Below are 12,500 nucleotides of genomic sequence, written 5' to 3' on the forward strand. Positions count from 1 at the left end.
AGAAAACCCTATGTTTTTGTGTCAGTGGTGCTGGAAGGGTTAAAACCCTATGTTTCTATATCAGTGGTGCTCAATATTTCATGTCAAGAACCCCAAAAATTATATGTAATTAGGCCACCGACCCCCATCTGAAAATATGTTGCTCCAGCCCCCCCGCCCCCCCCCCCCCCCCCCCCCGCCCCAGAAGCAAAGATTTTAGTTAAAAACGTTCGCTCTGAAAGAATATATATATTCAAAGTTTGCGCCACATTTTCATTTTTCAAAAATAGCAGACTTACAAGCTCATAGCCGCGCTATGAGCTTGTTGAGAGGATTCAGAACACTTTCCTGGTGGGTCTTTACGTGATTTGTGGTTTTAGATATTTCAGATTTTAGGGAGTGTCCATGATGTCACAAACACTGGGCTACTGGACTACAATTCCCATAATTCTTTGGTGCACTGCTCCTCCTTGTGGATAGGGGGGGGGGGGGGGGGCTGACAACATGTAGTCCAGGAAGTAAAGGAAAACCTCCTTTCTCAACATTGTAACCTTTTATATGTTTGTCTTATATTAAAGACAGATATTGTCTGTCTGTCTGTCTGTGTGTCTGTGTGTCTGTCTGTCTGTCTGTCTGTCTGTCTGTCTGTCTGTCTGTCTGTCTGTCTGTCTGCCTGCTCACCTGTCTGTCTGGGAGCTCGTAGTGGTGTGAAGGGGGCGTGTGGAGGGTGTGGTGCGTGGGAACAGCCACCAGGGGGGTTCGGGGTCCGGGGCTGAACACGGTTCCACCGTCCTCGTTCTCACAGATACGACTCAGCAGCTGGCTCTCTAGAGCTGATGAGGTCACAATGAGGTCACAATGAGGTCACAATGAGGTCACAATGATGGGACAATGATGTCACTATGAGGTCACAATGATGGGACAATGAGGTCACAATGATGGGACAATGAGGTCACAATGAGGTCACAATGATGGGACAATGATGTCACAATGAGGTCATAATGAGGTCACAATGATGGGACAATGATGTCACTATGACGGGACAGAAACATTGCAATTATTTGTGTCACTATTAAAGGGCCACTTCGCCCATTTACAAACGTATGTGTATTCTATTAACCTCATGTACAGCTCAGTGTGGTTTTCGGAAAATGTTCGTCGAATAAAATGTTGACTGAAACTAAATTAAAACTATTCAAGCGACTATATATGACTAAAACTAAAATCAAAATGTGCTGCTCTCTAACTCACCAGGCAGCTGGGGGACGTCATGGATGAGGTTAGGGTTAGTTAATGGGTTAGCATTAACGATGGTAACTATGCTAATGATGCTAATATTCTAATGATGCTAACGATGCTAACGATGCTAACGATGCTAACGATGCTAATGATCCTAACGATGCTAATGATGCTAACAATTCTAACGATGCTAATGATGCTAACGATGCTAATGATGCTAACAATTCTAACAATGCTAATGATGCTAACGATGCTAATGATGCTAACGGCGCCATCCCTAGCTCACCGGGCAGCGCGGTGAAGTCGTGGATGAGGTAGAGGTGCTGGTCGGCGGGCTCCGAGGCCACGGCGGTCATCTCCTGGCGGAACTCGGCGTACATGGGGTCGCCGCGGTCCACCACGCCGATGACCAGGACCTCCGCCCCCATGGCGTGCAGCACGGCCGCCGCCTCCTCGGGCTGCGTGGCGTCGCGCCGGTCCGCCAGGCCGTCCGTCAGCACCAGCGCCAGCTTGCGGACGCCGGGCCGCGAGGCGCGGAACAGCTGGCCCGCGCGCAGGATGGCGCTGCCCGTGAAGGTGCCCTCGCCGAGGTAGGGCATCTTCCTCACCGCCGCCTGCACGGAGCGTACGGTACACGGACACAGCGTTAAGTTCCACCGCTACCTGGATGACTTCCTGGTTAAATAGTTCCACCGCTACCTGGATGACTTCCTGGTTAAATAGTTCCACCGCTACCTGGATGACTTCCTGGTTAAATAGTTCCACCGCTACCTGTATGACTTCCTGGTTAAATAGTTCCACCGCTACCTGGATGACTTCCTGGTTAAATAGTTCCACCGCTACCTGGATGACTTCCTGGTTAAATAGTTCCACCGCTACCTGGATGACTTCCTGGTTAACATAGTTCCACCGCTACCTGGATGACATCCTGGTTAAATAGTTCCACCGCTACCTGGATGACTTCCTGGTTTACAGTACAAAGAGTTAAATAGTTCCACCGCTACCTGGATGACTTCCTGGTTAACATAGTTCCACCGCTACCTGGATGATTTCCTGGTTTACAGTACAAAGAGTTAAATAGTTCCACCGCTACCTGGATGACTTCCTGGTTAAATAGTTCCACCGCTACCTGGATGACTTCCTGGTTAACATAGTTCCACCGCTACCTGGATGACTTCCTGGTTAAATAGTTCCACCGCTACCTGGATGACTTCCTGGTTAAATAGTTCCACCGCTACCTGGATGACTTCCTGGTTAAATAGTTCCACCGCTACCTGTATGACTTCCTGGTTAAATAGTTCCACCGCTACCTGGATGACTTCCTGGTTAACATAGTTCCACCGCTACCTGGATGACTTCCTGGTTAAATACAAGGACTGTATAAAGAGGACAGGAAGCGAAGACCGTAAGGGCGCCGCCATGTTGCTCACATGGTGCTCCATGGAAGGAAAGAAACATGCGCAATGGGCTTTATGCAGCCAACACTTCCGCGTTCAGCTTCCTTGGTCTGCAACTGCGCATGTTTCTTTCCTTCCATGGAGCACCATGTGAGCGCCCGTACGGTCTTCGCTTCTTGTCCTCTTTAGACAGTCCTTGGTTAAATAGTTCCACCGCTACCTGGATGACTTCCTGGTTAAATAGTTCCACCGCTACCTGGATGACTTCCTGGTTAACATAGTTCCACCGCTACCTGGATGACTTTCTGGTTAACATAGTTCCACCGCTACCTGGATGACTTCCTGGTTAACATAGTTCCACCGCTACCTGGATGACTGCCTGGTTAACATAGTTCCACCGCTACCTCGATGACTTCCTGGTTAACATAGTTCCACCGCTACCTCGATGACTTCCTGGTTAACAGTACAAAGAGTTAAATAGTTCCACCGCTACCTCGATGACTTCCTGATTAACAGTATAAACAGTAATAGTTACCGTACCTTAATGTCACCCTGATTTACAGTATAAACAGTAATAGTTCCACCGTCCTGATTTACAGTATAAACAGTAATAGTTACTGTATGTCATCCTGATTTACAGTATAAACAGTAATGGTTACAGTAATAGTTACTGTACCTTGATGTCATCCTGATTTACAGTATAAACAGTAATGGTTACAGTAATAGTTACCGTACCTTGATGTCATCCTGATTTACAGTATAAACAGTAATGGTTACAGTAATAGTTACTGTACCTTGATGTCATCCTGATTTACAGTAATAGTTATAGTAATAGTTCCACCCGTCCTGATTTACAGTATAAACAGTAATAGTTACTGTACCTTGATGTCACCCTGATTTACAGTATAAACAGTAATAGTTACCGTACCTTAATGTCACCCTGATTTACAGTATAAACAGTAATAGTTACAGTAATAGTTCCACCCGTCCTGATTTACAGTATAAACAGTAATAGTTACCGTACCTTGATGTCATCCTGATTTACAGTATAAACAGTAATAGTTACAGTAATAGTTACCGTACCTTGATGTCATCCTGATTTACAGTATAAACAGTAATAGTTACAGTAATAGTTACCGTACCTTGATGTCATCCTGATTTACAGTATAAACAGTAATAGTTACCGTACCTTAATGTCACCCTGATTTACAGTATAAACAGTAATGGTTACAGTAATAGTTACCGTACCTTGATGTCATCCTGATTTACAGTATATACAGTAATAGTTACCGTACCTTAATGTCACCCTGATTTACAGTATAAACAGTAATGGTTACAGTAATAGTTACCGTACCTTGATGTCATCCTGATTTACAGTATATACAGTAATAGTTACCTTGATGTCGTCCTGGCTGGACTGCTGGGTCAGACTGACCACCACCATGTTGGCGTGGCTGTAGAGGACCACGCCCACTCGGCTGGCCTCGCGCGACACGGCCACGCGGTCCACCAGGCCGTTGACGAAGTCCTTGACCAGCTCGAAGTTCTCGGGCCCCACGCTCTCCGAGCTGTCGATGACGAACACCAGCTCCAGGGGGCGCTCTCGGCACTTCAGACCGCAGCCTGTGAGATACGACACGACGCAAATCTTGTAAAAATGTCATTGTGAACCTAGCATCATGTAATTGTGAACCTAGCATCATGTAATTGTGAACCTAGCATCATGTAATTGTGAACCTAGCATCATGTAATTGTGAACCTAGCATCATGTAATTGTGAACCTAGCATCATGTCATTGTGAACCTAGCATCATGTAATTGTGAACCTAGCATCATGTCATTTTGAACCTAGCATCATGTCATTGTGAACCTAGCATCATGTCATTGTGAACCTAGCATCATGTCATTGTAAACCTAGCATCGTGTCATTGTGAACCTAGCATCGTGTCATTGTGAACCTAGCATCATGTCATTGTGAACCTAGCATCGTGTCATTGTGAACCTAGCATCATGTCATTTTGAACCTAGCATCATGTAAACCTAGCATCGTGTCATTGTGAACCTAGCATCATGTCATTGTGAACCTAGCATCGTGTCATTGTGAACCTAGCATCATGTCATTTTGAGCCTAGCATCATGTCATTGTGAACCTAGCATCGTGTCATTGTGAACCTAGCATCATGTCATTGTGAACCTAGCATCATGTCATTGTGAACCTAGCATCATGTCATTGTGAACCTAGCATCATGTCATTGTGAACCTAGCATCATGTCATTGTAAACCTAGCATCGTGTCATTGTGAACCTAGCATCGTGTCATTGTGAACCTAGCATCGTGTCATTGTGAACCTAGCATCATGTCATTGTAAACCTAGCATCATGTCATTGTAAACCTAGCATCATGTAAACCTAGCATTGTGTAAACATAGCATCATGTAAACCTAGCATCATGTAAACATAGCATCATGTAAACCTAGCATCGTGTAAACCTAGCATCGTGTAAACATAGCATCATGTAAACCTAGCATTGTGTAAACCTAGCATCGTATAAACCTAGCATCGTGTCATTGTAAACCTAGCATCGTGTCATTGTAAACCTAGCATCATGTCATTGTGAACCTAGCATCGTGTAAACCTAGCATTGTGTAAACCTAGCATCGTGTCATTGTAAACCTAGCATCATGTCATTGTAAACCTAGCATCGTGTAAACCTAGCATTGTGTAAACCTAGCATCGTGAGTTGAATGAGTTGTTACGTGCCTGACATAATACTGTAAGTATAATGTATGTATATAAGAATAAAGTATAAAATATAAATATGCATCCATAGCAGACAGGCTACTACATATACTGTAAGTACTATAAAGAATAATACAGGCTACTGTAAGTATAAGTACTATAAAGTAAAGTATAACACATATAATACATACTCCAGTGAAGAGTTAAAAGCAGAACTAAAAATACCATCTTACCACATTGTGACATCATCCTACCAGTGACATCATCTTACCACAGTGTGACATCATCCTACCAGTGACATCATCTTACCACAGATCTCCTTTATTATCCTGATGACCTCGTCTCTCTGTGGACAAAAGAAAAAAAAAAATCATTCTAATACTAATACTGCACGAAATAAACGTTTTACTGAGAGCACGTCAGCCATGAATTATGAATGACTCACCGTCAGTCCAGGGTCTCCCTTGGCTCCAGACCGGCCCTGCAACATTTACCTCTGATTAGAACACTAAAGGTTATGAACGTAACCCCGGTTGTTCTATACGCAATAACCGCTGCACACAACACTAAAGGTTATGAACGTAACCCCGGTTGTTCTATACGCAATAACCGCTGCACACAACACTAAAGGTTATGAACGTAACCCCGGTTGTTCTATACGCAATAACCGCTGCACACAACACTAAAGGTTATGAACGTAACCCCGGTTGTTCTAAACGCAATAACCGCTGCACACAACACTAAAGGTTATGAACGTAACCCCGGTTGTTCTATACGCAATAACCGCTGCACACAACACTAAAGGTTATGAACGTAACCCCGGTTGTTCTATAGGCAATAACCGCTGCACACAACACTAAAGGTTATGAACGTAACCCCGGTTGTTCTATACGCAATAACCGCTGCACACAACACTAAAGGTTATGAACGTAACCCAGGTTGTTCTATAGGCAATAACCGCTGCACACAACACTAAAGGTTATGAACGTAACCCTGGTTCTATACGCAATAACGGCTGCACACAACACTAAAGGTTATGAACGTAACCCCGGTTGTTCTATACGCAATAACCGCTGCACACAACACTAAAGGTTATGAACGTAACCCCGGTTGTTCTATACGCAATAACCGCTGCACACAAAAACACAGTTAATGACTGTACGGTCATAATACACCGGAGGTCAAAGGTCACAGTATACCATTGGTCCTGCAGATCCTGACTCTCCGAAGTCTCCCTTATCTCCTCTCTTCCCCCGATCTCCTGAGATGCCCCGGTCCCCCTGAAACACACACACACACACACACACACACACACACACACACACACACACACACACACACACACACACACACACGCACGCACGCACGCACGCACGCACACCAATTAAATCGTTAATCGCAATTATCTGAGTGCTGAATAATGGCAGAGCAGAATGTCCTAATGGTGACAGCCGTGTGTGTGTGTGTGTGTGTGTGTGTGTGTGTGTGTGTGTGTGTGTGTGTGTGTGTGTGTGTGTGTGTGTGTGACTGTGTGTGTGTGTGTGTGTGTGTGTGTGTGTGTCGGTACCTTTTCCCCTGGCAGGCTTTCCCCTGGGGGCCCCCGGGGGCCCATCGGGCCCTGGAACCCAGGCTCCCCCTAGAGGAGAGAGAGAGAAGGGTCGAGAAACAACACAGCAAGTTTGGTTAGATTTTATTGCATCTTATTTCACAGTGTCTGTCTGTCTGTCTGTCTGTCTGTCTGTCTGTCTGTCTGTCTGTCTGTCTGTCTCATACCTTTGGCCCCTGGATGCCTTCTCCTGGGAGCCCATGTAAACCCGGAGGCCCCGACTGCCCCATAGAACCCTGGGAAATGTAGTGCAGAACTATTTCATTACACCGTTCACAATGTAGGCTCTTACAGTAAGCATAAGTATATAAACACATACATAATGTAGGCTCGTACAGTAAGCATAAGTATATAAACACATCCGACATGCTCACCGACCTTGGGGCCGAACAGGCCGATCCCCGGAGGTCCCGAGGGTCCCGGGATCCCTGCCGCGCCTCTGTCCCCCTGAAAGACAAGACAATATCACTCTGTCTGTCCTCTGAAAGACAACACAATATCACTCTGTCTGTCCCCCTGAAAGACAACACAATATCACTCTGTCTGTCCCCCTGAAAGACAACACAGTATCACTCTGTCTGTCCCCCTGAAAGACAAGACAATATCACTCTGTCTGTCCCCCTGAAAGACAACACAATATCACTCTGTCTGTCCCCCTGAAAGACAAGACAATATCACTCTGTCTGTCCCCTGAAAGACAACACAATATCACTCTGTCTGTCCCCCTGAAAGACAACACAATATCACTCTGTCTGTCCCCCTGAAAGACAACACAATATCACTCTGTCTGTCCCCCTGAAAGACAACACAATATCACTCTGTCTGTCCCCCTGAAAGACAACACAATATCACTCTGTCTGTCCCCCTGAAAGACAACACAATATCACTCTGTCTGTCCCCCTGAAAGACAAGACAATATCACTCTGTCTGTCCCCCTGAAAGACAACACAATATCACTCTGTCCCCCTGAAAGACAACACAATATCACTCTGTCTGTCCCCCTGAAAGACAACACAATATCACTCTGTCTGTCCTCTGAGAGACAACACAATATCACTCTGTCTGTCCCCTGAAAGACAACACAATATCACTCTGTCTGTCCTCTGAGAGACAAGACAATATCACTCTGTCTGTCCCCCTGAAAGACAACACAATATCACTCTGTCTGTCCCCTGAGAGACAAGACAGTATCTATATATCTGGTGTTGTGTTTATAACTATCTATATATCTGGTGTTGTGTTTATAGCTATCTAGCTATATATCTGGTGTTGTGTTTATAGCCATCTAGCTATATATCTTGTGTTGTGTTTATAGATATCTAGCTATATATCTGGTGTTGTGTTTATATGGAGTTACATTTGTCTCTTTATTAACCAAACAAAAGAAAAATTAACCAAACAAAAGAAAAACATTTGAGAGAGAAAAAATCTAAACAGAACAAAAAACTATTTTTAATTCAAACAAATTAAAAACGCAATCAAAAAAAATATTTGCAAGCAAAAAAAAAAAATATTTGAAAGAAAAGAAAAAATAATTGAGAACAAAACTTTTTTTTTTTTTTTTTTTTTTAATTAAAAATTAAAAATTAAACTACATAAAACAAAATACTTACTAAATGTTTGGGTAATAATAATATGTGTTGTGCTAAATAAAATGTTTTTAATGTTTTTTTTCCTTCGTTTGCGAATGAAAGTTTTTTTTTTCTCATTGCAAAACGCCTTCTCTCTCAAAACCTATGTCTTTGGTCTCGATTTTTTTTTTCTCTCTCAAAACCTATGTCTTTGGTCTCGATTTTTTTTTTTCTCTCTTGGATTATTTGTGTGAGGGGTGAAAGTTCAGAAGGCGGGTCCTACGCTGAAAAGATGTAAGACACCTCTCCATTGGCCACTGTCTTAAACCCTTGCTTAGGGTGCAAATCTCAACTGTTTTGGACGGGGGTGGGCTCGTTGGAATCGTGTCGCCCCCCTGGGGGCGTCTTTGGGGGGCTCAAGGTTCAGGGACCCCCAGGGACCCCCTGGGACCCCCCAGGGACCCCCAAATGGTAACTCTGTCATTTCTCAACCGTTTTTGACGGGGGTGGGCTTGTTGTGATTGTGTGGCCCCCCTGGGGGCGTCTTTAGGGGGCTCAAGGTTCAGGGACCCCGAGGGACCCCCCGGGACCCCCCAGGGACCCCCAAATGGTAACTCTGTCATTTCTCAACCGTTTTTGACGGGGGTGGGCTTGTTGTGATTGTGTCGCCCCCCTGGGGGCGTCTTTGTGGGTCTCAAGGTTCAGGGACCCCCAGGGACCCCCCAGGGACCCCCAAATGGTAACTCTGTCATTTCTCAACCGTTTTTGACGGGGGTGGGCTTGTTGTGATTGTGTCGCCCCCCTGGGGGCGTCTTTGTGGGTCTCAAGGTTAAGGGACCCCCAGGGACCCCCCAGGGACCCCCAAATGGTAACTCTGTCATTTCTCAACCGTTTTTGACGGGGGTGGGCTTGTTGTGATTGTGTCGCCCCCCTGGGGGCGTCTTTGTGGGTCTCAAGGTTCAGGGACCCCCAGGGACCCCCCAGGGACCCCCAAATGGTAACTCTGTCATTTCTCAACCGTTTTTGACGGGGGTGGGCTTGTTGTGATTGTGTCGCCCCCCTGGGGGCGTCTTTGTGGGTCTCAAGGTTCAGGGACCCCCCAGGGACCCCCAAATGGTAACTCTGTCATTTCTCAAATGTTTTGGACCGGGGTGGGCTCGTTGGAATCGTGTCGCCCCCCTGGGGGCGTCTTTAGGGGGCTCAAGGTTCAGGGACCCCGAGGGACCCCCAGGGACCCCCCAGGGACCCCCAAATGGTAACTCTGTCATTTCTCAACCGTTTTTGACGGGGGTGGGCTTGTTGTGATTGTGTCGCCCCCCTGGGGGCGTCTTTGTGGGTCTCAAGGTTCAGGGACCCCCAGGGACCCCCCAGGGACCCCCAAATGGTAACTCTGTCATTTCTCAACCGTTTTGGACGGCGGTGGGCTCGTTGGAATCGTGTCGCCCCCCTGGGGGCGTTCTCAGGGTTTTGGAGGTTCGGGGACCCCCCGGGACCCCCCAGGGACCCCCAAATGGTAACTCTGTCATTTCTCAAGCATTTTGGACAGGGGTGGGCTTGTTGGAATCGTGTTGCCCCCCTGGGGGCGTTCTCAGGGTTTTGTAGGTTCGGGGACCCCCCGGGACCCCCCGGGACCCCCAAATGGTAATTCTGTCATTTCTCAACCGTTTTGGACGGGGGTGGGCTCGTTGGAATCGTGTTGCCTCTCTGGGCGCATTATCAGGGTTTTGGAGGTTCGGGGACCCCTGGGGACTTCCACATGGTAACTCTTGACATTTTTATGATAGATCTTTATTGATGGGAGGGAGAGACAGAGAGAACCATTTATATTCATCTGCATATTCTTCTTACTATAGCTCTCTCTCTCACACACTTTGAGAAATTACAGAGTTACCATTTGGGGGTCCCTGGGGGGTCCCTGGGGGTCCCTGAACCTTGAGACCCCCAAAGACGCCCCCAGGGGGGCGACACAATAACAACGAGCCGTCCAAAACGGTTGAGAAATGACAGAGTTACCATTTGGGGGTCCCTGGGGGGTCCCGGGGGGTCCCCGAACCTCCAAAACCTTGAGAACGCCACCAGGGGGGGGCGACACGATTCCAAAGAGCCCACCGCCGTCCAAAACAGTTGAGAAATGACAGTTACCATTTGGGGGTCCCTGGGGGGTCCCGGGGGGTCCCTCGGGGTCCCTGAACCTTGAGCCCCCTAAAGACGCCCCCAGGGGGGCGACACAATCACAACGAGCCCACCGCCGTCCAAAACGGTTGAGAAATGACAGAGTTACCATTTGGGGGTCCCGGGGGGTCCCTCGGGGTCCCTGAACCTTGAGCCCCCTAAAGACGCCCCCAGGGGGGCGACACGATTCCAACGAGCCCACCGCCATCCAAAACGGTTGAGAAATGACAGAGTTACCATTTGGGGGTCCCTGGGGGGTCCCTGGGGGTCCCTGAACCTTGAGACCCACAAAGACGCCCCCAGGGGGGCGACACAATCACAACAAGCCCACCCCCGTCAAAAACGGTTGAGAAATGACAGAGTTACCATTTGGGGGTCCCTGGGGGGTCCCTGGGGGGTCCCTGGGGGTCCCTGAACCTTGAGACCCACAAAGACGCCCCCAGGGGGGCGACACAATCACAACAAGCCCACCCCCGTCAAAAACGGTTGAGAAATGACAGAGTTACCATTTGGGGGTCCCTGGGGGGTCCCTGGGGGTCCCTTAACCTTGAGACCCACAAAGACGCCCCCAGGGGGGCGACACAATCACAACAAGCCCACCCCCGTCAAAAACAGTTGAGAAATGACAGAGTTACCATTTGGGGGTCCCTGGGGGGTCCCTGGGGGTCCCTGAACCTTGAGACCCACAAAGACGCCCCCAGGGGGGCGACACAATCACAACAAGCCCACCCCCGTCAAAAACGGTTGAGAAATGACAGAGTTACCATTTGGGGGTCCCTGGGGGGTCCCGGGGGGTCCCTCGGGGTCCCTGAACCTTGAGCCCCCTAAAGACGCCCCCAGGGGGGCCACACAATCACAACAAGCCCACCCCCGTCAAAAACGGTTGAGAAATGACAGAGTTACCATTTGGGGGTCCCTGGGGGGTCCCAGGGGGTCCCTGGGGGTCCCTGAACCTTGAGCCCCCCAAAGACGCCCCCAGGGGGGCGACACGATTCCAACGAGCCCACCCCCGTCCAAAACAGTTGAGATTTGCACCCTAAGCAAGGGTTTAAGACAGTGGCCAATGGAGAGGTGTCTTACATCTTTTCAGCGTAGGACCCGCCTTCTGAACTTTCACCCCTCACACAAATAATCCAAGAGAGAAAAAAAAAAATCGAGACCAAAGACATAGGTTTTGAGAGAGAAAAAAAAAATCGAGACCAAAGACATAGGTTTTGAGAGAGAAGGCGTTTTGCAATGAGAAAAAAAAAACTTTCATTCGCAAACGAAGGAAAAAAAACATTAAAAACATTTTATTTAGCACAACACATATTATTATTACCCAAACATTTAGTAAGTATTTTGTTTTATGTAGTTTAATTTTTAATTTTTAATTAAAAAAAAAAAAAAAAAAAAAAAAAAAAAAAAGTTTTGTTCTCAATTATTTTTTCTTTTCTTTCAAATATATTTTTTTTTTGCTTGCAAATATTTTTTTTGATTGCGTTTTTAATTTGTTTGAATTAAAAATAGTTTTTTGTTCTGTTTAGATTTTTTCTCTCTCAAATGTTTTTCTTTTGTTTGGTTAATTTTTCTTTTGTTTGGTTAATAAAGAGACAAATGTAACTCCATATGTTTATAGCTATCTAGCTATATATCTCGTGTTGTGTTTATAGCTATCTAGCTATATATCTTGTGTTGTGTTTATAGCTATATAGCTATATATCTCGTGTTGTGTTTATAGCAGACTCCTCACTCAAATGTGCACTTGCAGTTTGGGCAACTCCAAAGCAAACTCCACATGCCCCAACATTATATTTACC

The 12,500-nt window shown here is 46.7% G+C and overlaps 1 protein-coding gene across 1 annotated transcript in view; it reads right to left on the minus strand.

Annotated features, from left to right (window-relative positions):
• The window catches only part of col28a1a (collagen, type XXVIII, alpha 1a), a gene marked incomplete at its 5' end in the record, with an annotated part of 82,652 nt that overhangs the window by 4,951 nt on the left and 65,201 nt on the right, over positions 1-12,500 (minus strand). The window contains 9 exon segments of the mRNA XM_083784547.1: positions 661-812; positions 1,505-1,832; positions 4,012-4,238; positions 5,662-5,698; positions 5,798-5,833; positions 6,552-6,632; positions 6,920-6,988; positions 7,126-7,194; positions 7,337-7,405. Coding sequence (XP_083640673.1) covers positions 661-812; positions 1,505-1,832; positions 4,012-4,238; positions 5,662-5,698; positions 5,798-5,833; positions 6,552-6,632; positions 6,920-6,988; positions 7,126-7,194; positions 7,337-7,405 — 1,068 coding nt within the window.

The sequence above is a fragment of the Protomyctophum parallelum genome, assembly GCF_964188405.1.
Source record: "Protomyctophum parallelum genome assembly, chromosome: 1".
NCBI classification, from domain to species: Eukaryota; Metazoa; Chordata; class Actinopteri; order Myctophiformes; family Myctophidae; genus Protomyctophum; species Protomyctophum parallelum.